At 52.9% G+C, this 26,310-nt stretch overlaps 9 protein-coding genes across 9 annotated transcripts; 3 read left to right on the top strand and 6 right to left on the bottom strand.

Moving 5' to 3' along the window:
* Positions 1–485: 485 nt before the first annotated feature.
* CONPUDRAFT_158521 (uncharacterized protein) lies at positions 486–1,619 on the top strand (the record flags this gene model as incomplete). The annotated part of the gene is made up of 3 exons (XM_007775522.1): positions 486–643; positions 717–809; positions 866–1,619. The coding sequence occupies 3 exons, from the start codon at positions 486–488 to the stop codon at positions 1,617–1,619; spliced, it is 1,005 nt and encodes a 334-aa protein (XP_007773712.1).
* A 36-nt stretch (positions 1,620–1,655) lies between these two features.
* Positions 1,656–2,527, bottom strand: CONPUDRAFT_169024 (uncharacterized protein; the record flags this gene model as incomplete). The annotated part of the gene is made up of 2 exons (XM_007775521.1): positions 1,656–2,390; positions 2,445–2,527. The coding sequence occupies 2 exons, from the start codon at positions 2,525–2,527 to the stop codon at positions 1,718–1,720; spliced, it is 756 nt and encodes a 251-aa protein (XP_007773711.1). The 3' UTR covers positions 1,656–1,717.
* A 492-nt stretch (positions 2,528–3,019) lies between these two features.
* CONPUDRAFT_64575 (uncharacterized protein) lies at positions 3,020–4,394 on the bottom strand (the record flags this gene model as incomplete). Its single annotated transcript, XM_007775152.1, has 6 exons — positions 3,020–3,086; positions 3,143–3,438; positions 3,501–3,608; positions 3,673–4,044; positions 4,105–4,190; positions 4,247–4,394. 6 exons carry the CDS (start codon positions 4,392–4,394, stop codon positions 3,020–3,022), a joined length of 1,077 nt encoding a protein of 358 aa, XP_007773342.1.
* A 2,120-nt stretch (positions 4,395–6,514) lies between these two features.
* On the bottom strand, positions 6,515–8,874 carry CONPUDRAFT_111484 (uncharacterized protein). The gene is made up of 5 exons (XM_007775520.1): positions 7,979–8,874; positions 7,765–7,898; positions 7,306–7,697; positions 7,196–7,237; positions 6,515–7,139 (listed from the first exon to the last, which is right to left on the bottom strand). The coding sequence occupies exons 1-5, from the start codon at positions 8,806–8,808 to the stop codon at positions 6,567–6,569; spliced, it is 1,971 nt and encodes a 656-aa protein (XP_007773710.1). The 5' UTR covers positions 8,809–8,874; the 3' UTR covers positions 6,515–6,566.
* A 2,502-nt stretch (positions 8,875–11,376) lies between these two features.
* CONPUDRAFT_64775 (uncharacterized protein) lies at positions 11,377–12,422 on the top strand (the record flags this gene model as incomplete). Its single annotated transcript, XM_007775170.1, has 2 exons — positions 11,377–11,883; positions 11,979–12,422. Coding segments are annotated over 2 exons (951 nt in total), but the record flags the coding sequence as incomplete, so codon positions are not given.
* A 269-nt stretch (positions 12,423–12,691) lies between these two features.
* CONPUDRAFT_131142 (uncharacterized protein) lies at positions 12,692–14,720 on the top strand. The gene is made up of 4 exons (XM_007775519.1): positions 12,692–13,359; positions 13,411–13,533; positions 13,587–14,034; positions 14,088–14,720. Exons 1-4 carry the CDS (start codon positions 12,978–12,980, stop codon positions 14,626–14,628), a joined length of 1,494 nt encoding a protein of 497 aa, XP_007773709.1. The 5' UTR covers positions 12,692–12,977; the 3' UTR covers positions 14,629–14,720.
* A 310-nt stretch (positions 14,721–15,030) lies between these two features.
* CONPUDRAFT_131138 (subtilisin-like protein) lies at positions 15,031–20,652 on the bottom strand. Its single transcript, XM_007775518.1, has 20 exons — positions 20,043–20,652; positions 19,556–19,985; positions 19,354–19,505; positions 19,171–19,294; positions 18,998–19,112; positions 18,855–18,945; positions 18,708–18,790; positions 18,637–18,646; positions 18,324–18,575; positions 18,234–18,255; positions 17,677–18,161; positions 17,068–17,596; positions 16,872–17,012; positions 16,639–16,821; positions 16,363–16,584; positions 16,159–16,306; positions 15,947–16,103; positions 15,795–15,873; positions 15,640–15,744; positions 15,031–15,584 (listed from the first exon to the last, which is right to left on the bottom strand). Exons 1-11 carry the CDS (start codon positions 20,466–20,468, stop codon positions 18,103–18,105), a joined length of 1,764 nt encoding a protein of 587 aa, XP_007773708.1. The 5' UTR covers positions 20,469–20,652; the 3' UTR covers positions 15,031–15,584; positions 15,640–15,744; positions 15,795–15,873; positions 15,947–16,103; positions 16,159–16,306; positions 16,363–16,584; positions 16,639–16,821; positions 16,872–17,012; positions 17,068–17,596; positions 17,677–18,102.
* Positions 20,653–21,247: 595 nt separating this feature from the next.
* Positions 21,248–23,085, bottom strand: CONPUDRAFT_158515 (uncharacterized protein; the record flags this gene model as incomplete). The annotated part of the gene is made up of 9 exons (XM_007775517.1): positions 21,248–21,418; positions 21,469–21,736; positions 21,798–21,833; positions 21,902–21,931; positions 21,988–22,253; positions 22,346–22,388; positions 22,435–22,583; positions 22,651–22,924; positions 22,985–23,085. 9 exons carry the CDS (start codon positions 23,083–23,085, stop codon positions 21,248–21,250), a joined length of 1,338 nt encoding a protein of 445 aa, XP_007773707.1.
* Positions 23,086–23,995: 910 nt separating this feature from the next.
* On the bottom strand, positions 23,996–26,307 carry CONPUDRAFT_146886 (uncharacterized protein; the record flags this gene model as incomplete). The annotated part of the gene is made up of 12 exons (XM_007775516.1): positions 26,183–26,307; positions 25,852–26,122; positions 25,636–25,784; positions 25,547–25,589; positions 25,195–25,433; positions 25,109–25,141; positions 25,008–25,043; positions 24,697–24,946; positions 24,503–24,646; positions 24,333–24,365; positions 24,166–24,234; positions 23,996–24,022 (listed from the first exon to the last, which is right to left on the bottom strand). The coding sequence occupies exons 1-12, from the start codon at positions 26,281–26,283 to the stop codon at positions 23,996–23,998; spliced, it is 1,395 nt and encodes a 464-aa protein (XP_007773706.1). The 5' UTR covers positions 26,284–26,307.
* Between the last annotated feature and the right edge of the window lie 3 nt (positions 26,308–26,310).

Genomic DNA, 26,310 nt, shown 5'->3' with positions numbered 1-26,310 from the left:
ATCTCTTGCTGTATATATCAATATCATGGGTACACAGGGTATGCCGTGCTTTGACAGAGACGTCGTTGCTTTAGGGCATCTGTCAGTTTTTTGCGCGGACCGCATGTCAAAGCGACATTAACAGCGGAGGCGTCTAAGCGTTTACATTCCCTACGGTTGCAACAATAAGCAGCACCTGCACAAGGAGTTTTGCCGTTTCTGTCCAGCCCTTTCGGGAGAACTCCGGCCCCGAGATCCGAACAGTCCAAGCGCCAACGTACGGGGCCAAAGTGACACTTGCATGGACGTGGCGACCCTTTTCGCTGCGGCGTCCCTAGTTCGATCCTGAGTGGACATAAGTATAAAACTTGGCACGTTCTCCGAGCGTTTTTTGCTTTGTTTCTCTTTGATTAAACCCGTCACCGGACTTTCGCTGCTTTGAGCGCCACCCATTTCTTTGTCGTCATTCCATTCTAGTAAAACGACTCGTCTACGACCCGCCCTCCATGCCCAAAGCCGCGACAACCGTCCCGACCACGGTCCCGACCACGATAGCTGCCGCTATCCAAAGCCAGGTCTTCGAGCCTTATCCTTCGCGCCGGCAGGGGGTCGTGTATTTGGAGGGGCTACCGTACGGACTCTCGCCCATCAAACTCGATAAACAGTAAGTTTTCGTTCTTAACGCCTCCCCCTCACTTATTGATGTCATCACTATTCTTTCCTGCTATGTTATTTAGCCACTGGCTCTGCCCGGCCGCGTACTGGACACCTGCGCCATGCTACAGAGTGTTCAAGTCGAGTGCGAACGCCAAGGACCATTACCAAAAACAGTACGTATGGCGATCTACCTCTCGGATTCTCAGCTGTTTGCTCACATTTGACTAAGCTTGGGTTTGAGACTCCTGTGCGAAACTCCCGGATGCGGCGCCTCATATTCTGACAGGCCTGCTTTGCATAAGCATATGGTCAAAGACCACGGGTACATTGCGACGGGGGCGGGTGGTCGGTCAAAGGACAAGAAGAGGAAGTGTGTGGCGAAGCCAAAGGGATTACCACAGGTGAACTCTGGGCATTCGACGCTTAATGCGTCGAGCTCATCTCATTCGTCGGCTGCACTGAATACGCAGCCTCAGCGTGAGCGGGCTTCTCCGCCCCTTTATCCTCTCGTGTCTGGGCATTCGCTTCCTCTTCCCTTTCCTGGTACCATGCAAGCGGTCACAAATCCCCAGTATAGTAGTCTCCCAATCCATGGCGCGTGTTTTCCATGGTCAGTCCAGCAATCTCCCTCTCCGTCTACTAGTACACAAAGCAACACCACAACATCGACTCCACTTCATACACCGACGTTCGAGCCACGACTACCTTTACCTTCTCTGACATCAACAAGGACCGATGTTGATAGTTACATGATCGCCACACCGTTTTCTCGCACAGCCCTGGACGTGTCTCTGTATCATCACATGACCTTCGATGCGCTCATGGATCTCTTCGAGCCTATTTACGACGCGGAGTACTCTGGTCCGGAGCGGTGCGAATCCGCGAAAACAACCCCACAACATACCGACTGGGGGCTCTCGGCCACTCAAAATAATTCCAGTGTCAACACGGGCGCCGATGTACCCATGCTTTCGTATCCTTGAATTATTACTACTTAGTAAGAATAGTAAAATTATGCACTCATCTGTTAATGGGATACATCAGCGTATTCCGACGTAATTCGAAAGTTGCTCAAGAGTTCTCAATCGGCTTTGTAGTACTTTTCCAATCCGTCCACCATCCTCTTCCACCTTCCTCCGTTCCACTGGCAAATCTCGTCCCATTCCTGCGGTTTCATCGAATGCTGAAGCGATTTCAGCCATCCCACGACCTCAAGATCCGCGAATGTAAACTGCCCGCCCATTGCCCACATGCCGGGACTCATCGCATACCACGCGTCGACCTCGTCCCACATCTTCTTGAGCGCCTTCTTGTGCGTCTCGCGCCGCTCCGAGCCCTCGGGCGATATCTCCTCCCACGCGAGGCCCGATGAAGACGTGCAGAACTCGCGAAACGTCTCCGCGCTGCGCGGGGACATGATCTCGATGCAGCGTACCCAGAGGTAGGGGTCCCACGGCTGCGCGAGCTGATCGAGCGTGTACACGAACGTCTGGTACAGGACCTTGCACTCCGCAGGCACGAGCTTCGAGGGAGACGGGTAGGCGCGATCGAGGTACTCTGCGATGAGGAGTGAGTCCGAGACAATCGTGCGCGGGTTGGTGTTTGGGTCGACGATGGTGGGCAGGACGTGTCTGTCGCGGCCGTCGGCGCGTTTACCGACATCCGGAGCACCGAGCTTGACGAGGATGGAGTCGATCTCGTCTATATCGACACGGACAGTCGTGTATTCAAGCCCTTTGAAGCCAAGAGCGTATCTACAACCGGTCCGTCAGCTCTTGTCCCCCTCCTGACGCGTAATGTGAACGAACCTGGCTTTTGCAGTGGCGAGGGAGTGGTTCTGGCCTGGCTCCTTCCCTGCGAGATCGTATAACACTATAGGCTGCATGATCATAGGTGATGGAGAAATGCTTGCCTCTTGTATGCTTATATACGGACCGGTCCCGCAGGCGAGTCAGAGTGCAAAGCAGGAGACAAGGTTTGACAGGACCGACACACGTCAAGAAAAGGCACATGATCTTGGCGCGACGCGTCTAGTCGCGTCGCGCGTCTACGTGGATAGGGGCTTGTCAGCGAGAGACGGTGGTCATCGATATCAAACGCCAAACAAAGTTCAAGGATAATATTATGATGGGGCCAAAGACTCCGATGCATACACAATGACTCATTGTGACAATTCATGACTTAACTCGGACATTTTTAAACAGTCCATGGACTGAAGGAGGGAGCGGTCATGAATGCTACACAAGCGCCAAAGACGAAAACCATTGTAATTCCAGAAAGAAAGAAAAACCCATATAGCGCACAGAACCCAGCAGATAGTACAATGAATGACGTTAAACGATCTTCTTCATACGAGTGGGCGAAACCGACTCCAGAATGTTCCTTAGATTGGGCAATCCGTAGTACTGTAAAGCGTCGCATTCTGGGGGCCACTTTGGATGGGGTTGCATCTTCGTCACACAATCAGCTACGGGAGTCTCAACAGAGAAAACTAAGGTAAACTTACCCAGGAAGCTTTGAAAGTGTAGGCCCGATGGGCTCGTCGACAATAGGCGCCAGGCTGCACTGGTCCGCCGTGGACGCAGGTAAAACCGTCAAGTACTGGCAGGCGGCCGTGTCACCCTGGCCCGTCGCATCGTTCGGGTTGTTGCAGTTGTCAATCGCGTTCTGCAGCGCGGTCTCGTCCCATCCACTCAGGAAGTCGCCGTGCTGCGAGTACCCGGTCGGATCGCCGGTGGCGTAGACGAACGGCCAGTTGGGAGGCGTCCAGCGGGAGGCGAAGGCGTCGACGTCCCAGGTAATCTGGTGTTATCAATGGCATCGCATTGAGCAAGGCAAAACATGTGGGAAAATGATTCTCTCACTTCGTACAAAAGGTGCATCAGGCCGACGGGGTGCGTATCGGGGCAGGCACCATTGTCAAGGCCAGACAAGTAGGCGACGTGCGACTGGTGGTCAGGGGAGTCAAGGTTCTGTTGTCATCGAGGAAGAGCCATCAGACACGATATTATCAGCCAGGACAAGAGAGGTGCTTACGACGCCGTCCCAGCAGGACTGGAACTGGATACGGGCGTTTAACCCAGCCTCGCAGGTGGTGTTAGGGAAGCCAAACCCGTTGTACCCCGTCGTGTTCGAGTTATACCTCAAGCACTCCCATTGGATCGCGCTCTGCGCGAGCTCCTGTTGAGTATCGTAGCCCTGGCCACCCTGGTCGCTGCGCGAGACGACATCGCCGCTGATCATGCGGAAGCCGGGCGGGAATGCCTTGAGGCCGGGACCGCCGTTGCTGACGTCCTCGTTGCCGCGGTTGAGGTAGTATACGAGTAGACCGCCGTTGTCAACTTCCTCAAAGGTCCCATTTGTGGGGTCTTGGAAGTAGAGCTTGGGAAACCAGTAGGCGGACATATCCTATCGCCATAAGAAACATATGTTAGTCGACAGTTCCCGTGTGAGAAACTACGAACATACCTGTGGGGAAACCTCGCAAGAGGTACAAGAGCCCGCACGGAGATCGGAGGTGTTACTCGTCGCGCTAAAGCCGTCAGAGCCATGGACTGGCATCGATAATTGATCAGTACTGTCAACGGGAGTACAGCAGGAAGCGACATACCGACGTGAACGTGGTTAGTGCCAATCACACCAGGAGAAACGATTGGGTCAATGCGCTCTTCGACAAGAGGCGTCGTACACGCAACACGGAACCAAGCGCGTGCTGCGCCTGCGTATAGGAGCGCAGTAAGAAGAGGTGCAAACTTCATCATCGTGGAGAGACCAAGATGTTGTCGTACGATGGTACGCAACTGCCTCGCCTTTATACCTCACAGAAACCCGTATCCAGGACGCGTTGTCTTTATCACAAATCGTCGGCGTTAATGAGAGTCGGCGAATGGGTGCTCGCCAACATGAACGCGAGGGAACACGGACCTGAAGGACTCTATGCGACTTTGCGCTGAGGCGATGTTGCTCGCTGGCCAGGGGTTACCACTAAATCACCAGAAACAACGTCCGTGAGGCGGAATGACATACCTGTGAGTCGCTCGAAAGCGAATATGTTGCTACAACCATTCGAAGCGATTTCAGTCCGACGTCGGGAAAACACGCGGGGGGAGAATCAGGGGCAAACCTGACCTGAGCTTCTGTGCTACATACGCTCGCGAAGGCGTCTGTCCCCGAGAGGTTGGCCAACGGTCCACTCTCGAATCATGGGTTCCTCGAGCTACACCTCGAGATGGCCTGTCAAGGAGAAAATGCATCACAACGTCAAAGTTGATGACGAAAAGAAGGCACGCCCTCGTGGGATGCGAGACACAAGGCTGACGACTCCGGTGCGACCGATCGTGTTATTTTTAGCTGTGTCATGCTCCACGGCCCTTAGAAGAGGTGATGCATATGGCAAGGACCCCCGAATATCCCGGTATAGGCCTGGTCCCAAATCTCGCTGGCCGATCCGGACATTTACCCCTATTCAGGGTCGCCAATCCGGACAGAGCGACAGGCCTCTGGGAGTAGGTGGTAAAAAAATCCGGACAGAGCGACAGGCCTCTTGGGATAGGGGTTATTACAATCCGGACATGGAAACAGGCATCGTCAGCGTCGTTAATGTTGGCCCATACACCAATTGTCTGTAATAAGTCTTAACAGTCGGGGCAGTCTGCAAGCACTAGCAATGATAGAGTCCCCTATGAAACCTTGTGTTATTATGATGGGACTAAAAAGAAATTGAGTGTTGCCAGAGGTGAGGCAGCGAGAAGGAGTCGCTCTACTACTTGTCAACAAATATCAGCTTAAGCCAGAGCAAGCGTCTGTAATGTGGTGGGGGTGGCACTGCTTTCGTCCCCGTTGTGGTGTATCTAATAATATAGCTAAGCTGGGAACGCGCGAAATGTACAACCGTAGCTTAGCGGTTACAGCGGCTATCTTGTTTTGCGTCACCGCCGGTTCGAATCTTCCCCCCGCCAATAATGCATACTTGGTTATACGTGAAGAAGAGCGCCTCACTTCGAAGTCCACCGCAAGTATGGTTATTCAGTAACTAGGAAAAGCTCCATATGCCACTAATTATAAAGATATGACTTGAACATACTTCCTCTACAAGAACAGTGGCTGAAGTCCGGACAGGGTTACAGGCCTTTATGAGTGCGGACTACGCACCAGGGCATCGAGGCTGGTCACAGTCCGGACATGGGACCAGGCATGATATCCTATGTCCGATCCGAATCCGGACCCAGGACTAGCCCCTATCTACTGTTTGCTCAGACCTCGCTGGCGAGTCCGGACTTTGGACCAGGCATTTTTCCCCATTAGGAAGGTCTATCCGGACTTTGGACCAGGCCTCGTGTCCCAAATAGGAAGGTGCTATCCGGACTTTGGACCAGGCCTATACCGGGATATTCGGGGGTCCTATATGGCACCGTGCCGGCGACCTCAGTCTAACGCTGGGGTTTGAAGTGGATCAACAAGCACTTGCTCCTCCTCCCGGGCCCCGTGCTGAAAGCTTAGCTGACTGAGTAGGGTCGATACGGGGCCTGCTTTCGAAGGTGAGCAGCCTCCATTTCTGCTCACGGAAGTGTTTGTGTAAGGGCTTGGCAATGGCATGTCTACCGAGGAGAACCAGCGAATGCAGAAACTGGAAAGATCTCAGAGTAATGTAGTCAGGAGAAGAGTGCACAACGGGCATCTTGACGAGGCGTCGATGGAGAAGGGAGACGGGAGGGTGAACTCAAATTCCCGTCTGAAGACGCGTAGCTGATCTCACGATCACGTGTTAATATAAGCCCCTATATATCCCATGTTCCTCAGCGTTGGACTTCGTTAGGAGTACTCGAAGGGTTGAATGCTGAAAAACCAGAGTTAGTTGTAGCAAACGAATTATCGTCATGTCGTCAATATCATGTTTACAATAATTTAGACATCATCACATAAACCATCCTCTACAACATCAACATCGCACCCAGCCCAACAACCACCCCACCCACAACCGCACCCAACAGGCCCGGCCTCACCGCGCCCACAGCACCCGAACTCTGCCCACCCGTCCCGGGGCCCGTCGCATCGAGCTCCACCCCACTCCAGCAATACCGCTCAAAACAACTCTGACACACCCCGCTCCGCTCCTGCCCCGCCCTGCCCCGCGCCCGGTCCACAACCGCACACGCCACGCACGCGGGCCACTCCCCGTCCTTCGTATCCCCGCCGCTCGACGGCCGCCCCTGCGTCGCGATCGCGAACGTCTGGTCGATAAACGACTGCGCGAACGTGTCGTTGTACGACAGCTGCAGCGTCGCCGTGTTCGTGATCCCGTCTGACGTGGAGGAGGCGCCTGCAGGCGGGCCGCCGTTGGCGATGTAGATGATCAGCGGTGTGGTGTCGTTTGAGGATGTGGTGTTGCACCCGAAGAAGGTCGGGCGGTCGGCGAGGTTCTGCGAGGCGAAGGTCTGAATCGAGGTCGGGACGGGCGGGAAGGAGTAGGCGGAGGGGAAGAGCGAGGTGCGGTTTTGTGTGGCCTGCGCGTCATATGCCATCAGAAAATGGCACTGCGAGAGAGAAAGGAGAGACTCACGATGAGCGCGCTTCCGGCGGCGTAGTTGTTGATGTCTGCCGTCTGTCGCACACAATGCAAACGTCAGCCCTGTCCCCTAGACTTGAAAAGACAAAGCGAGGGGGACGCACCGCATCAATCGAGATAATCACATCCACCCCTCTCGCCTTCACAAACAACGGCTGAATCGGCAAATTCTCGCCATCCTCACCGCCATCCACGAGCGTCAACACCGTCTGGTTCGAGCCCAAAAAGCCGCCCGTGGTCACGCCATAGAACGGGTTCGGATATGCAGCGTAGAGCAAGTCATCGGGGTTGCCGATCACGCCCTCGATGGCTTGGAGGAGTGGGCCCAGGGTAGAGCTGAGTGCTTGCGAGTTGAACGAGTTGAAGAGGGCGGAAGAGGAGCCGGTCACGAATGCCTGTTGGTCGTAGCCTGTAACGCAGACTGAGGTGTTGGTCGTGCCGAGGTATTTCGTTTGGGTGAACGCGGCGAGGTTGGGGTCGAAGGAGCCCATCTCGTCTGTGCCATGTTAGTTTCAAGTAATAGGGAGAATAGGTGAAGGAAAGTAAGAAGGGAGCGAACGTACAGGGATTGAACTCAAAGACGGTGTTGGTGATGGGCTCGGTGTCCAGTGTGATAACGTTGCTGTCGTTCTCGTTCGGAGCATGCATGTCTACGACGACGATAGGGAAGGGTATGTTGTAGCTCGCGAACGCCGGGCTATGCGTATGCGCAGAAGACGCGTCAGTCGCATTGAAACATCTGGAGCGACAGACACAGAAAACGAGCGGATGACTCACGTATTAACCACATCTGACCATAGAATGCCCGCCCCATGCGGCAAATTTTCGTCATAAAAGCTGTTCATCGTCGTCCCATTGCTAAAGTGCCTGGCCAGTGTCCGTGCCCACAAATCGACAAATGTCACGGGCCACCCCGCGCTCTGCTTGCCCTTGAACTCGTTCAGCAATCCATCAATGTACTCGCCATTCGTCAACAAGCTATCACTCGGCTCGCTCAGCCCCATGTCGGCCATCCATCCGCCCCACGAGTTCTGCGTGTTGCTTGTGTTCTGCGTCGGTCCGAAGACGAGCTCTTGGATCATCGGGAAGTTGGCCTGCACGAGCGAGGAGAGCAACCATGATCCTCCCGATAGGCCAGCGATGTACGTAGCCGACTGGAGAAGCCCACCGAGGCCAGCGCTTGCGGAGGACGAATTGCGTGCGTCGAGCGCGTTGAGTGTGCCGGCGCCAAAGAAGGCGGCACGATACCCGCCTCCGCTGCTGGCTATGCCGAGCGTGGGAAGATCCTGCGCCGAGCCAGTGCCATTGAGGATCTCGGAGACGTACGAGGGGAGCGAGGATCCAGCGGACGTGCCCTGCACGTTGGCGAGGTAGGTCTTCCATGCGCCTGGGAGGACGTTGGATTTGCGTGACTGGACATACGCGGACTCGGAGGACGAAATGGTCTGGTTCCCGGCGTTGCCCGCGTCGCGGTAGAGTGCGAAGCCAGAGGGGCACGAGGTGGTCTGCGGCGTGTAGGCCTGTGCAGCGGCGCTCTGGGCAGTGGCAGCAAGTGGGAGGAGGGCAATGCCAAGGGCCGCAGCCTGGGTTTGTGCGTTGAGCTTCATTGACGATCGATGCGGGGTCGCTCCTGTGGTTGAAAGCAAATGAGGCGGGGGGATGTATGAAGCCCGAGGGCCGAGAGGGAGGAAAGAGTTGACGTACGTGCGGAAAAGTGTTATATGAGTGTCCAGTCAGCCCAGTCGGGGAACGGGCACCGGATTAGATCAGTGCATCATGTCATGCATCCTCGTCGGCCCTGTGTCAGATGGCGATGCGGGTGAGACGTCCATGAACCGTCCAAGCCGCCGCCAAAATGCCAAGATGCGATCACCATCACGAAGCCCCATAGCAATCCTCGGAGTCTTGCAGTGCCCGAATGGACTCTCGAGGTGGTTGTTCCATTTCGTGCAGAGGTTTCGGTTATGTCGCTGTTCCATGAACGTGAGGGGAAGGTTCTAAACTTGAGATGCACTAAAAATACCGCTGGAGATCCACGCGTGCACGTCATCGCCTCGGCGGGACTTCCCTTGCTCCGACCAATCATAGCCGATGCCCTGGTCCGAGCGCTCAAACTATATGGTGCCGTAGGATGCCGTTCAACTATCGTTTCATGTTCACAGGGGAAACCAATCCAGGTAGGATAACCGTTAACTTTACGGGAAAAGCTTGGATAGTATCGTAAGAAGGTGCACCGGATCACTCCGCGTAGCTTATTGCAATGCCTCGAGCTCAAGAGCGATCATAATGACCCAACCAGGCTCACGAAGAACGAGTTTGAAGTCGACGACTGTAGAAAATGTGGCTTTACCCCGAAGGGATTTCTTATCACTCAGGTTGCCTGGTTTAAAGTCACAATGGAAGGGACTTGTGCCACTCCCCGACCACTTCCAAAAGGCCTTCTTATCGACGAACTACATAGTAGTACGTATCGACCGGCTGGCTCAGCTGGCTCAGCTGATTCACCCACAACACTAACTTCTCAACTCTTGGATCGGATCAAGTATATGAACAGGAGCTGAAACCTGTGCGTCGTGCTGTCCAAATGCTGTCATAATGATTCAATGTTCAAAGGAAAGCATTACATATCATCCGTTCAGCGGAGACGATGTTGATTTCCTCAACTTCCGCGGGCTGGAAGGTCTGGAAACCCAATTTAATAGTCTCAAGGTTGTACTGATTTTCGCGATTCTTTGTCGAGCTTGTTTTACATATGTAGCAAGTTGAGTGTTAATAGTAGTTGTCATGTCTGCCTATACATCGCTGCCTTATGAGAATCTTTCATGATCATACGCTTATTATTGGTGCTAATTCCGTCATACGGACATCCAGCCCGCGAGCAACGAGACATGCAGTGTGCACAAGGTCGCTTCGCAACGTGCATCAAACCTAGAGCTTTTACATGAAGCTGTATCAGCGAAGTTAACGCACTTGTTCGGCTCCGAGTTGATTCCGGGATTCTGTAGATGAAGGAATCAGGAACCGTGTATTCTTGACCTCCTGGTCGCTTGTGCAGCACCCTCGTGACATTTTGTTACTTCCTGAAATGAAGTGCCCATCTTATAGCACTGATGGAAATAGTTGGCTGCACCTAATATACAACATCGTCATCCGGGCTGGAAGATGGACAAGAAGGGTGTAGCGCTTATGTAAAGCACGCACTGGCACCGTAGAAGTTCTCACCTAGACACGCAGCTTCATGCGTGGCTTAATTTAACGTTGCGATTAGCGCCCTTAGGGTAAAGGTACAGTCTCCTGACGTTCGAAATTTCTGTGTTGGCTTTTCTTAGTAACAACAGCAAGTACCGGAGGAGAATCCGCATGAACATGCCCTTCGTGCATGTTATCCTGTAGAGAACGCGCAGACATTCTTTAAGAAAGAGTAGATCAGGACTTCCTGCGAGTTCCTCCAGCGACACTTGCTCTTTCTTTCCTTCTCCTTGTATCGAAAGCTGTCGCGTCACTAATGGATGTCATGAATATGAAGATATCTCCTGTGAGCACAGTGGTTGCAATCTCTGCTAGCCACCGTACCCTATGGACCATCATCTCGGCGTGTCTACTCACCATCTTTGCATGTGTGTGGACGTCTATCCACCCGAACGTCCCGAGCCCTTACGACGGCCCGCTCCGCGTTCTCCTCAGAACGATCGGTACCATGATTTTGGCGGTGCTGATGCCGGAGCTTGTCGTCGTCTGGGCTGCTCGTCAGTATATTAGCGCTCGCTCGTTTACCTACAAGATGAAAGACATGCTGAGAGAGCATCACGCTCAAGGTGACGCATCTGCTTGTTTTGCTGGGATAAATATTAACATCATAACATATACTGGGAAGACGAAGGGGTCGTTGTGAGTCCTATCCGTCAGTCTGGCACTCTGGCTAGACGCGGTGGACGAGCACGTGGAAAGTATGCATGGGCATCCTTCAAGACGTGGATAGCGCATCGGATACATATTGGCAAAGGTGAATATCAGCCTTTCTTTGACATAAGATTTGGTATTTCTGACGCCGATTTGGCAGAGACGCTAAAGGGAGAGTGGCGAACAGCCATGGGCTTACCTGAAGGTTCGGAAGAAGGTACGCCGTTCTAGTTTCCTATTATGCGGCGCTACTGAAGAAACAATCAGATACTACTTGGTCCATCTCTCACAGTTTCTTCGCGTACATGGGCGGATTCATGCTGTATCACGGCGGGAAGCCTTGCTGCACAATAACGCCTCCAAACCTTCGAGCGCTCATCAGTGATAAAACCATCGATCCTATTGCGCTCACCAGGAGCGAAATCAATGACTCCAGTAAAGGCAACGTCATATCCAAAGGACTCGTCATGCTTCAAGTCGCTTGGTTCATCATAAACCTCAGTGCGAGGAGGTACTACGACATTCCTATCAGTCCGCTCGAGATCGGAACTATGGCTTTCGCCATGCTATGCGTTATTACATACCTCTTTTGGTGGTATAAGCCTTTAAACGTTCGTCACCCTCGACGGGTTGAGTGGAGGGGAAAGAACGAGCCGCCAAAGGATCTCTATATTGACGAGTACGTGTTCCCTCGCATCCTTATGCAGGTGCAAGCTGAATCGGAGACCTGCGCAGTCTCCACAAAGAGAACGAATTCGGTCGACACCTCAGGCAAGCCCTCGGTCTTCCAGCCTTCATGGAATGGACAGTGGTTCCTGCGGTTTCCGTGCTCGCGCTTGGCGGGAAGTCTATGGGAAACGAGCGCTTCAGAGTCGAGACCTTTGGCGGGGATGACGTGGGGACTCACGAGACCGAAAGTAACCACGCCGAATTCAACACGGTCCTCGCAATCGGCTTCCTCGCCGCCGTTGCCTTCGGCCTCGTGCACCTTACCGCATGGTGGCTGCAGTTCCCTTCCTATGCGGAGAGACTGATATGGCACATCAGCGTGATCGTCGTGATCTCCACGCCTCCTTGCACTCTTCTCAACGTGCTCCTGCTGTCGGTCATATACTCCATTGCAGTAGCAAGGGGCGTGGAGTCGACAGACACGTTCAAGACGGCTTTGAAGTATGTGACAGTGGGCACATACGGGATCATAGGTCTTGCGTATGTGGTTGCCCGGCTTGCAATTATTGTTATCATGTTTACCTCACTACGTGACTTGACTCCTGGCTCGTACGAGACGGTAGAATGGTCAGACCTCATTCCTCATGTGTAGATGTACATAATATTTTGCTGCTGTAGGTTCTTTAGGTGAGACTCAAAGAGGTGGACAAGGAGTAGCTACTTATCACAAGGTTGAGCAAGGTTGAGCATCTTGTATGACTCTGCGAGACAGGAGGACGCTGAAGCGCGTCAGCATGCGGGTAGTTCCGGTTAGTTCCGGACTATTCCGAGATTTGGACGCCCACCGAGCTAAGAACCCGAAGCAGAGTCTCCATGTTTTCTCTTGCCTTCCCTTGAGGTCTTCTGTTCGTCCCATCAACACATTGAAGCCCATTTCCTCGTGTCGGTCGACTTGTCAAATAGCTTCACAGTGATCGAGGTCAAGAAACACAACAATGCGTTTGGTACCGGTACAGCATTTATTAATTTAATTTTCACGTCTACCCAGCCTACAGTAATATCGTCACCAACCGGATGTTTTCTCGGCGTGGATTGTTGAAACAGGACCCTTCCCGAAATCGCCGTCGTTACTCCACGATCACTAGTCTCCCGCTATAAGGGCGGAGACAATGCCTCACACATTTCCTGTGTCTCGCTACATCAACTCATGATTCTGCGTGCCCTATCGGTCTTCTGGCTTGTGATGCTGGCACTGCAGGTTGACGCTTTCGATACTCAGCTCTCTGCTGAGAAGACGACAAGGGGTATTGAAGATTTACTTGATGGCGACGGCACAAGGTCACTGGCATCCATTCTTTCTGCGTGTTTCCTCACGATCTTCGCGTGCGTATACACCGCTGTCCACCCCAACATACCCAGTCCATACGACTCCACATTCAAAGTCGCATGTCGAAGGACGGCTATCGTGATTATGGCTGTGCTAGCCCCAGAACTCATTGTCGTCTGGGCGGCGCGCCAGTACGTCAGTGCTCGTGAGTTCACCAAGGAGATGAACGAGTACATCAAGAGCGAATCGATATTGGTCGATGGTGTGTGTTTCTGGTCCCTCCTTTAGTTGGTCGCTACAGTCGATGCTCTAGATCAGCGCACTCTACATGGCTCAGTCGTGTCCGAGACCATCACCGGAACAGTAGAGCATCCCCATAGCCCGCTTCTTCCGACCAGTGCAGGTATCCCTCGAAAAAGCCAGAACGTCGACTACGGTGAGTAGGTCACGCCTCGATTATGCGGCAAGTTGACTCATGCTGCGATCCAGAGAAGCGTTGGGGCTGGTTTCGGCCAAGACTCTTGAGTGATGATGCTTGGTCGCACGAGCACAGCTTCTTCGCTTACATGGGCGGCTTCATGCTGTACTACGAAGGTAAACCATGGTGCAGGATCTCTCCTCCTAACTTGCTCAAGGCTCTCCGAGCCGGCTCCATCACGGCCGACATCACAAAAGCCGAGATCAGCGATTGTAGCAAGGGCGACTTTATCTCCAAGGGAGTTGTCATTCTCCAGGTGACTTGGTTCGCTATTCAGCTCTTGGCTCGAGTCGCGAACGGCGTTTACGTTGCTCCGTTGGAGTGGGGTACTCTCGCTTTCGCGCTCCTGAGCTTCTTCACATATGTACTCTGGTGGAAGAAACCCCTGGACGTGTTCTATCCTCGACGCGTCCGCTGGATCGGTCAAGGAGACCCTCCTACTGACTTGCACATCGACGAGTATGTTCTCTACCGTCCTTGGCTCCGATCGTACTGATCTTGGGAGCCATTAGTCTTCATCCTGCAGGTGGCACCCATCAGCTATCCGATGACGCTTTCTCGCCCTTGGTCCGCCGTCTCCTCGCACCTATACACTTTACGTTACAAATGATAGGCCTGTGGGAGGAGAACGACCGATTTAGGGTCGATACGTTTGGAGGTGACGACATTGACCTCTTTGGAGGCCAAACTGCCCTGTCGAGGAAGACTGTCGGTATCGGGACGGCGGCATGGACTATCTTTGGCATAGTCAACGCCATCGCAGGAAGGTATCAGTTCCCCACACACTCGGAGCAGGTCTCATGGGTCGCAATTTCCGCCACGATGCCTAGTATGCCATACTGGCCAGTCTGGACGGCATGGGTCATCAACCAGTTTCGCTCATGCCAATTGCGGGATGATTCGACTGCCTTGTGGGTTATTATGTGCTTTACTTGGTTCGCCTACGTAGTGTGCCGGGTTATTCTCATCTCCTTGATGTTCGCCTCCCTGCGTCAACTTCCTTTAGACGCTTACAAGGTGTTACCTTGGACAGGGTACATTCCTCATCTATAGTAGTCTGCCCAGCCTTCCGTGGCGATAGACATTCATGTTTCTTCGATGTATTTTGTCATATGCCCAGTCGCGCATCTTAAATTGTTGGAGGAGTGGAAGAGACACCGCGTTCATGTCCTTGTGCTGGTCAATCCAAGTTCGCCTTGGGCCACTTTTATGAGTAGTCAGGTTCACTATCGTTGAGCGCAAACTTAAGACAGTGCGAAATCGTTGCGACCATCATCTGATCAAACCGCGGGATCCGGACCTTCGCTTCTCGCGTTCTGGAGCAACTCTGGAGGCTTCGGAGTTCTCCGCGAACAAGTTCCATACAAGGGTTTGCGACTGCATTAGACTTTTTGCGGGGGCGTCTATCACTTGCTCTCATAGCCTCACTTCTCCACACGACATTACAAGTTCATCGTCCAGTATAGCAGTGCACCTTCTATCCCCACTCCTCCCGGGATCATATTACTCACCGGGTGGAAAGCCTTACGGTCTGCAGAAACTTGCTGTGAACTCGTGGCGCCCTCTCTCAACACGCTTCCTTCACGTTCTCAGCGCATGAACACACACCCGGACCCAAGCTCACCGCCTCCGTACCGTGCAGATGAATATACTAATGACAGCTCTGGCATCGCCAGCTCGAGCACACAAGCCATCATCGACGAGAAACCTAGACAGGGCCTCAAGGGAGTCAGCTCGGGCGAATCCCTCGACACACCATCTACTTCGTTTGCCGAGAGCTTGGACGTGATAACAGAGCACACGCCTCCGACAACCTTTCTGATAAATGGCCGAAGAACAGCTCCGTTCGTCAGAATCGCTCAGCTCAAGGGTCATCTTGTGCTTCTGCATGCATTCCGGATACTTCGGATGGCTGTGGAGCAGGGTGGAGACGAAAGATTTCCACAGGCTGTGCAGAATATGGAACCTGATGCACGGTGGGGCTGGTTTGTGAACATCGCAGTCGAACGGTACGCCCCCTCGCTTCTCGTTTCAGCCGAAATCTAAGAGGATCGTTGAATCAAGTTTCGAGCGTTGGTGTCTGAGTATCAGACATGATGACGTCCCTTCGGAGAACCTCCCACCGCTTGATGTCTTGATGGTTTGGCACACTTATTTGCTTAACCCTGGGTAAAATGAACTTGGATTCTTTTCACAGACGATCTCACGTTTGTTCACAGAAAGTACGCAGAAGACACCACGCGTGTGAGCCAACTGGGAGTGTTGAATAAGTATACTGAAGATATGAAGACTTACCTTGTACGTCTTTCGAGTTTCTCTTACACCTTCAGCATGTCCTTTACGGTTAACTGAACATTTTTGTGGTCCTCAGGCTAACCCAGATATCCTCATTACTGATAACCCATCTCCGGAGCGACTTTTGTCATGGGTGAAGCGGACAAACACCCCATACGCGCCAGCTGATGCAGTCTCCGTGTTAACACACAAAGACATTCAGTGCCCTTTATGCTCAGCAAAACTCGCCATTCGTAAGCAATCGAGCCCATCTACTCTGACCTATACACCGACATGGCCGCAACGAAGCTTTCATCACATCTTCAGGAACTGGATATGCGCAGAAAAAGTTTCGTCACAAGTGCGACTGCGGCTTTGCAACCACAAAAGAGGTCCTGGGCTTGATGAAGCTGGTCAAGAACATGGTGGAGATCTCACCTCCGGACTGTTACCTCGCGTTCGTACACCATCGGCTCATATGCACGTAATTGATTAAACCGTGGGTCAAGACAGGTCGACTCTTCATACGCCCACCGAGATATTCGATGAGAAGCGCGGGAGCATTATCCGGGAACGCGTTACTGAAGGAGTGTTCTCTGGACCCCAGGCTTCTCCGGATGAGAATGGTAACACTCCTCGCGAAGCCGACAAGATCGTGCATCAGAAACTACTGAGCCTGGAATGGTCCCCTAAGAAGTTGTACGGATCCATGCGCCCGTATGTACATACTCAAGTGTACGTCCAGCTGCGAGATTTTCAGTGTCGTCTGATAACTTACATCCAACGCAGGAGGGATCGGCTTTACAGCACGTACATCGACGACCGCATATTCTCGCTCGATCTAGTCGGTGCGATCCTGCGTCAGGGTTCGTTTATCAAGAAGATGTTCGACTTGGGCTGGACGCATCCTGGATTCTTCGATACCCCAGAGGATGAAGTGGTGCTACAGCACTGCATCGCTCGATATCATGCGTACGTCAGACCTGCGACCACTGTCTAATACGTGTTAACAATCAGTAAAGGTTCATCGGACTCATGGCTGAATCTCCCGATTCCTTCCTCGTCCCGACGCTCGACATCGACCTCGCATGGCACACGCACCAGCTCATGGCTGACGCGTACCAGAACGACTGCATCACGTACATCAAGCGATACGTAGACCAGTGCGCCCGTCTCCCGCGATAATCACAAGCCGTGCTGTCTGACGCCACCGTTCAGTGACGACAGAGTCGAAGAAGACCACCTCTCCACGTCCTTCGACGCGACCTGCCGAACATGGCAAATGCGGTACCGTGTGCCCTACATGCACTGCGGCTGCCCGCTCCCGGGCGACAGCATCGGGCAGAAGCTGCGCAAACTCGTAAAGCGCGGCGTGTCACTCCGTTCGCGCAGATTCAGCAGTGGCAGCGGCAGCGGTAACAGCACAGGCGGGGACACGCTCCTCCCGCCCGACAACGCGATGTCGCTGGCGGCGACGCACCCGAGCGAGCACAACGCCGTGTTTGCGCTGCACCTGCAACACGAAAGCTCGCTTGCGCGGGAGGCGCGGCAGAAGCGGGAGACGCAGCGGCGGGAGCGCGATGCGAAGGACCGCGACGGCGGGGGCTTCTCTTCCAAAGTCGTGGACCACGAGCAGGCGTTCCTGTGTCCCGTCCCGATGTGCTACTATGCTCCGGGCGGATGCGTCGCGTCCAATGGAGGTGTCGTGACCGGGCCGACGAATATCCCTGGTGGGATTACCATCGCGGTGAGTTCCTTGTGCATTTACTTAGCTCGTGTTGTGTTAGCTGAGATTGGGCTGACGGTGTCACGCTGCGGGATGTGTAGGCGGGCGGCTGCGCGTCCAACTGCGCTGTTGGAGCCGGTCTGAGCACTGGCATCTCGAACGGGGCTAGCTGCGGAGGGACCGCGTATAACAACGGAGATGTCCAGGTAGGCATGGGCGCGCTTGGTGGATACGGGGGAGGGGCACACTGAAGTCGCGTCGAGTCTGAGAGAGTCGCCGCTTGTGTCGATCCATTCCTGAATAGGCTGAGCAGGCGGAGGAAGATGAAGGGGTGCAAAAGCAAGTTGGTATAACAGCGGCATCAATCAAGTATGCCTAGTGTCCGTGTGTGTATGTTATACAACCGATATAAGTGTCCGAAGAACGTAAATGTCCACAACATGATCAATAGATCACACCATTAGAACTAAAGTGAAAACGGTAGCGAAAGCAGGTTTAAGCCCGCTGTTAACTGTAAGGTTAGTAGCTCAGACAGCAAGAGCGAGATCCTTGAGCTTCGAGAAGTCAGGCGTTCCGAGACCAGTGACTAAAGACATCGATCAGCATACTGTTCTACACGACGCTCTTGAAAAAAAAAAAAAAAAGAGCTGCAACTCACCAGGGTCCCATCCAGTCGTTGCCTACACACACATCCCATCCCATCTCGTGTCAGTACCCACTAAACACAGCAGAGCTCAGTACCACTCACGTTGAACCCCTGCGTCCCGCACCCCGGATTGTTCCCCTTCGTGACGTCGTTCAGGCCTTGGTACCCCTGGCTGTACAACCACGGGTTCAGGAACCCGAGCGGTCCTTTACCCTGCCCAGCGCGCACATCGTTGAGGAGCGCAACGACCGCCGCGAACGTGGGCGCGGACGCGGACGTGCCTGTGTCGTTGAGCGCGCGCTGGTTGTCGATGATGAGGTAGTTGACGCCTTGCGCGGAGACGTCGGGGAAGCCCTGGATGGAGGATGAAGGGTCAGATGTGCGAAGTAAGGATAGAGTGGAGATGTGCGCGTACACGTCCGGATCTGAGTGAAGAGTGAGGGTACGATGAGTTACGGGTTGGAGAAAGAGTATGGAACAGCGTACGCGTTGTACAAGCCGCTGTAGGTCTGACCGAGGTTCGAGAGGTAGGCGTTGACTTTGTCGTTCTGGTATGACGGACGAGCAAACTAAAAAGAGCCGTCAGCTTCTGTAATGCTCATACCACCGGTCTGCCGAGGGACGGGAACTCACAAAGTTGCTGAATCCACCACTGCTCGAGTAGCCGTCCAACTGGCCAGCAATCTCCTCATCGATCCCAGAGGTCATGCCAACTGACGTGACGCTTTTACCAAGTTTATCTCACATTGAGCCATAGAAACGAAAGAGAGACGTACAAAGGACAGCTGGCAGGGAACTGCGGCTCGAACGGTTGCGCAGTCGTCGTGTTGGGGGCAGCGTAGCCGACGCCGTAGTCACCGGAGGAGTATAGGATGGACACGCCACGGGCGCCTGCAATGCGCAACGTCAGTATAACGCAAATCGTTAATATGGGGGGCGGGGGACGAACCAAGAGCAGCAAAGCCCTGGCAGACCTTGTTCGCCTCGTCAAAGGAGATGGCCGACTCGGGCAGGCCGTAACTCGTCGACAGAACCTGGGGGACTTCGTCTTGAGCGAGGAGGTAGTTGATGAGCTATCGTGAGACATCAATTTTAGCCATAACTTCAGTAGAGAGGGGAGAAGGATGCTGACGTTAAGAGTTCCAGTCGCCAACGTCCAGTTCCCGTCAAACTGCGACCCGCCTACAGTATAGAAGCTCCCAGGCATGGGCCAAGTCAGGCCGAACGCGTATTGTACGTCCAGGTTGGATTCCGAGCCAGGATGGGTCTGCTGGTTCGTTCCATCTTCATATCGTTTAGCATTCAGCGGGACAAGAGAGGGCGGAGAAACTCACTAGCAACCGAAACAACACTGAAGTTCGCCCCGGCCGCAGCGGGCACCTCCTCCTGGAGGAACTGCGTGAAGTCATCGTAGTTCGCCCACTCGGACGTGTACCCTGTGACTGCGATGCTTGTACTGTTGGGTGAGGTGAGGGTATAGTTCCCGATATTGTACAGCTGACGGAGGCAGCTCGGTGTCATCTGGGAAGCGCACGACGCGTCGACGCTGCTATTCGCGCGACGGGCCAGAGAGCCGTGGTCGGAGAAGTCGAGCTGCAGCTCAGAGGAGGAACCAGTGTACCGGACCTTGGCGGCCATAGGCGCGGCGTGCATCGTCAGAGGGTGGACGAGGTCGACATGCTTGTGCAGGATCGAGGGGAGACTGTACTCCAGGGTGCGGATGGCACTGGTGCCCGTCTCGGCATGATGGTAGACATGGAAGTTCTGGGTGCAAGTTGGTCCATCAATCGGATGGTTAGAGCTACACCGAAGCAAACGTACCGTATCGAACATCTCCTCAGCCACTTTAACCGGCACACTAATCGTCACCCATTCTCCACCTTTCGAGTGATCCATCGTGTCCGCTCCGAGGCCATGGGTCGCGAGCCATTCAGCGAGCACATCATGCGAATCCGGGTGCGGCGCCATCAGTTCCTGGACCTCCTCCTTTGAGAGGTGCATCCCGTAGCGGTCGTGTGAAGGGTTGCTGATCTGCATGAGGTGTTGTTCAAGTTCGCCGAAGCGTGGTTGGGCCAGCGAGATCTGCAATTTAAGTATGGAGTTGGGATGTGCCGCCGAGTGTTGTGTCCATCCTTCGGCGGGGGAAGCGATGCTCTCCTTGACACGGTGTTCGCAGCCTCTAAATGAAGGTGCGCCGCTGGCGAAAACGGCCCCAAAGCAGAGGCCCAGAAGAATAGAGGTCTTCATGATTGATAATTGCTCAGCTTGTCGTCGTCAAGGGGGCGTCACGGTATTGGAAAAGCGAATGTTTGTTGGATAATGCAGTAAAGAACGGAAGTGGTAAAGAATGGAAGGGTCAGCAAAGGTCAAGCCAGCGCTGTGAACTTCAGGTGAGTAGAAACCCGATGACTCTTAACAGAGTCGTTTAATGTGTTGTCGGGGAGGGGGAGGAAAGAAACAAGCAGGGTCGTTCGATGCGTTGGCGTTGATGTATTTGTCCGGAATGGGTCCGTCGGCTTGGCACGGCATGATTAGCGTGTGCAAGTGGTGCATCGTTCGACGTCTAAATAGACTTGAACACAGTGCGTGGCGAATGTCGTTCTGTACTTTCTGGTGGTGGTTAAAGGTAGAGTTTGTTCATGTTCACGGACAGCCATCGCCGTCACTGACGCTGTGGGCTTGCCAAGAAGAGTTCATCAACGCGAATGACACGTGAGCCAGCGAGACTCAGGGGTATTGCCAGAAAAGGTGAAAGGTCCCATTGTCGCGCTTTCCATTCGTTTTTCGACCGCGTCCAATCACGCCTGCTTTCCGTACAGCATGGACATGCCGTGCATAGAGCGGAACTCTCACAACGCGGTAAACGGAGAACAAACAAATGTAAGTGTGTCTACTCACCTGATACTGAATTCCATAGTTGAGTGATGAGTGCTGACATACACGACTACTGTACTAGGCTAACGACACGCAAAGTCTTGACCCATGAGATTCCCAAGTAACTCTACCTTCTCGACAACTCTCTGAAATCAAGTCTGATTCGCCCTCTCATATATATCCGACGTGTATTCCGGTAAGCCCGTATAATGTGCGGTGGAGGTGGAGTGTCTTCGCTGCAGCTCTATATCATGGGCTTCGCCCGTAGCGTCGCTATGGTAAAACGGTGTCGAGCTATCAGCGCCAGTATCATAGCCGAAAGGCTGTTGGGTAACGCTTAGCGGCCGCTCTGCTAGCAAGATATAATGCTTACATCATTATCGTCAGGAGAATCTCTCCGTGCTGCGTCCGAGACTGAAGATCTGTTACGAAAGGTAGGATCCCCTGTGTCCAACGATGTTGTTGCTGCTGAAGCAAAGCGCATCCCACGAGGTTCGCGTTGAGCAAAATTACGGTACAGGTTGGTGTACCGGTCTTCTGATAGCTTCCACCGACGCCATAACCAAAATAGCGCGGAAAGGGCTAGGACTGTCGTTGCGCCGAGCACGACCAAACCTGCTATAGTTCCGGCGCTTGGACGCCTGGGCAGATCAATGTGTCGAACGTTTAGTTACAGAAGAGTTGAAAAAGGAGATGTCTCACGTTGATGAGGTGTGCATCTGCGTTTCAATGCCAGAACTACGCATAGGTAGGTCAGCATCGTGTCCATAGCTTGGAGCTCAAAGCGACCACAATCTCGGACTTACGTTCCACTAAAGCAAGTGGTATCGGAGTCGCTGCTTATAGAGGAAATGTCAGAATTCAGGCGACGTTGAGTAGATTTGTTCCTTACTCGATCAAGACCATGACTTCGGCATAATCGATGGCCAGGTTCTGGCTCCCGCCGTTAGGAAGGTTGGTCACTGTTAGGCGATGCTCTCCGGGGCCCAGGTTACTTGCATGGTATATCATCACCTGATAAAGATTCCAGGGTCTCGTAGCGATGTACGTGACAGGCGCTTCACCATCCATGACAACGGAATACTGGCCGTTGTTGGTCCCGACGGAACCGTACAGGTTTATCACGTCCCCTACGTATATCATGAGTCGTGGGTCAAACTTATAAAGATGATATAAGAAACACACCCTAGTTCAATGGGCGCGTCTTTAATAAACAATGAATATCGCCGCACGACTATTGCGAAACTTACGGTAAACGTTAAAGTCGCAGAGGCATTCTCGGTGGATGTTGTACTGGAAGCAATCAGAGTGATGAAAGGTTCTTAAACAGAGGACTCACTGTCCAGTACCTCTGTTGAACATGTATCCATTCTCAGGTGCTCCACTCCATGCACCGGTATCTTGGTAGTCGAAGCTGGGATCAGTGTCTTGAACCATAACAGAGACCAGCTTCTGGTCATCATTTCCCACTTCTGTCTCCCAAGTTACCTAGTAAGCACGCAAAACTCTGCGTCAAGTCTGAAGATACAATCCAGTGTAGCAGATAGATACGCACAAAGTCCAAGCCGAATAAAGAGCCTTTGACTGCAGAACCCATTGTTGCGGTATGCATCCCCTGCGCCATGCCACTCTGGTTACTATAAAGCGCCGTTTGCCACTCGTACGTGGAAGTATTCCCATTACCAATGTACGTCTCTCCATCCACAACGACCGAGTAAAGCCCATGATTATTACGTTTTCCGCCGTATACGCCTAGACCTGTACCGTTGAAGCTGAAGGTTGCATATTGGGAAGGATCGCTACTAAACGAGTAAGTCCCGAGGTAGTAGCTAGTAGGCCCTGATCAGTACAGTCACTTCAAGAAATATCACAATATCTGTGTGGCTTACTAGTCGGCGAGGGCAGGTTCCGTCGATGGGCCCGATGACCACGCGCCCGAATATGTAATGAGAGGAGACTGGTCGTCTACAAAGGTGGTGATTGTCGGCATACAGTACGAGAGACTCGGAAGCGTTGGTCGTTAGAGAAGGCAAAGGTGAGCGAAGCATGGGCATGAAAGCTCGCCGATACTCTATATACACAGGCGTGTCATGGGCTTGCCGGCGTCGGACCCGATATCAGAGCGCGATCTCTTGTACGGAAGCTATAGTAATTGTTTCCGCACCTCAATTGCGATACAGGTGCACGAGGCCTCGCATCTGCCATTCTCGCTGTCTTGTCTAGGGCTCCACTGGAAACCTGTACAGATCAACTTGTTCAGGAACATCAGATACCTGCCTAAACAGGTCTGCACTGCTTTGAGCTTGAGACGCTGCTGCTTCGCCTTTATCAGATATAGTGCTTGGATGCTTGTTGGGAGAGAGGTGAAGGTATTCGAAAAATCGTCTTTTGATGACCACCGCCTGCGATAATCGGAGGTTCTGACAAGGTTCGGATCCGTTGGAGATGAGTTAGTGATTACCAGTTATCAGCATTGAAGTACTGACCGCTGATGAGCAGACAAATATCAGCAGCGACTTGGCAAAATCCCCAGCGAAGCAACAGCTGAACACCGCGAGGGACGCGCTAAAATTGGCCGGTTCGCATTTGGCAGACATGGTGTAACTGTAAGGGCGTTGTGAGCTATGCTGAACGGTGTTTTTGCGAGGCGAATGAACACGACGAGCAAAGGAAAAGAAGAGCATCAGTGGTCGTGGGACAACTGTACTATGACGCGGACTGCGCCTGGACATTTATACTACACGCTCATCCGTATGCATATGCAGGGCTCCAATATGAAAGTTCGTTGCACTAACTTGGAAACCCTAGTAGAGAACGCGTCGAGCTATCGACCCAACTTTTATGTCCCTCAAAATCGGACCATACGATGGAGATATCATGCAAACGTCACACGGTTCGCCTTAAATTTGGTTCGCGACAAAATACACCTATGATGTGAGAGGCAGATCTTGTTCATTTTCAAGGACAGCCATCGCCGCCACTGGCAAATACTCAGGCGCTCGGGGTTTGCCACTGGAGGAGTTCATGCGAATACCACGTGGACTTCGAGACTCAGGCCCAGGGGCCTTACCTGAGTACGCTGGGTCGCGTTTTCCATCCATTTTTCGATCACGTCTGAAGATCTGATCATGCCTGCTTTCTGTATAGCATACTCTTGTCTTGCATAGAGAGGATCACCGACAACCAAGCTCACAACACTAAACGTAGAACGAAAACAATATATTCGTGTCTACTCACCTGATACTGAATTCCGTAGTTGAGTGATAAGCGCTGACATATATACACGAGTACTAGTCTAACGACGCATCGGACACGTCACGCAAGGTCCCGAGCCTGAGATTCCCAAGCATCTTCACCTTCTTCTAAACGACTCTAAGAACTCAAATCTGATTCGCCCTAGAATATACTTCTGGTGTGTATTCCGGTAAGCCCGTATAGTGTGTCGGGGCGGGGGAATGTCTTTGCTGAAGCTCTATGTCGTGGGCTTCGGCCATAGCGTCACCATGAGAAAACGGTGCCGAGCTATAAGCACCAGTATCATAGCTGAAAGGCTGTTGGATAACGTTTAGCGGCTGTTCTGCTGGCAGGATATGAACCTTACATTATTACCAGCTGCGTCGGAGACCGAAGACCTATTACGGAGGTTTGGATCGCATGTGTCCAAAGATGCTACTGCTCCTGAAGCAAAGGCTATTCCGCGAGGTTCGCGCTGAGCAAAGTTACGGTAAAGGTTGGTATATCGATCTTCTGATAGCCTCCACCGACGCCATAACCAAAACACGGTGGAAAGGGCTAGGGCTGTAGTTGCACCGAGCACGACTAAACCTGCTATAGTTCCGGCGCTTGGACGCCTGGGCAGATCAATATGTCGAACGTTTAGTTACAGAAGAGTTGAAACAGGAGATGCCTCACGTTGATGATGTGCGTATCTGCGCGTCAATGCCAGAACTATGCGTAGGTAGGTCAGTATCATGCCTTTAGGGAGTTTAAAGCGACCAAGATCCCGGACTTACGTTCCACTAAAGCAAGTGGTATCGGAGTCGCTGCTGATAGAGTAAAAGTTAGAATGTAAGCGACATTGAGTAGATCTGTTCCTTACTCGATCAAGACCATGACTTCGGCATAATCGATGGCCAGGTTCTGACTCCCACCGCTAGGAAGATTGGTCACCGTCAGATGATGCTCTCCGGGGCCCAGGTTACTGGCCTGGTAAATCATCATTTGATAAAGATTCCAGGGCCTCGTAGCGTTGTACGTGACAGGCGCTTCGCTATCCATGGTAACAGAATACTGGCCGTTGTTGATTCCGACGGCACCATAGAGATTTATCAGGTCGCCTGTATTGTGAGTTGTAGGTGCGATATCTCAAGCCGATATAGCAAACGCACCCTGTCAATGAGCGCGTCAACAACAAGTCATGAATCTCGCTGTACGACTATTGCGAGACTTACGGTAAACGTTAAAGTCACAGATGCATTTTCGATCGACGTTGTACTGAAAGCAGTCAGTACGAGGACAGGTCCTGAGACAGAGGTCTCACTGTCCACTCCCGCTGTTGAACATATACGCATTGTTAGGTGTTCCACTCCATGCGCCTCCACCTTGATAGTCGAAGCTAGGATCGGTGTCTTGAACTTTGACATACACCAGCTTCTGGTCATCGCGCCCCACTTGAGTTTGCCAGGTTACCTAGTCGGCGCATGGAATTCTGCGTCAAGTCTGAAGATCCAGCCAGATATTTCATTTAGATACGCACAAAGTCCAAGGTAAACAATGCGCCGGTAACTGCAGACCCCAATGACACGCTATGCATCCCTTGCGTCATACCGCTTTGGTTATAAAGCAAAGTCTGCCACTCGTACGTGGAAGAGTTCCCATTACCGGTGTAAGTCTGGCCATCCACGATGACTGAGTAAAGCCCATGGGTGTTAAGTTTGCCGCCGTAGACGCCTAGGCCTGTCCCGTTGAAGTTGAAGGTTGCGATTTGGGAAGGGGCGTTACTCCACGAAAAAGTCCCGAGATAGAAGCTAGTAGGCCGTGTTCAAACGCGACTCTTCAAGGAATCTCACAGGTTTTGTGTGGCTTACTAGCTGTCGGACGTGGCCGCGGCCGCTGGCCCCGATGTCCACGGGCCAGAATATGCAATGAGGGGGGACTGGTCGTCCAAAAAAGTAGTGATTGTCGGCATAGTCGACGGGCGGCTCTGAGCGTTGGC

Source organism: Coniophora puteana (assembly GCF_000271625.1).
Source record: "Coniophora puteana RWD-64-598 SS2 unplaced genomic scaffold CONPUscaffold_14, whole genome shotgun sequence".
Taxonomy (NCBI): domain Eukaryota; kingdom Fungi; phylum Basidiomycota; class Agaricomycetes; order Boletales; family Coniophoraceae; genus Coniophora; species Coniophora puteana.
Note: the sequence above shows the minus strand (reverse complement) of the source record. Positions and strands in the feature narration are given on the sequence as shown.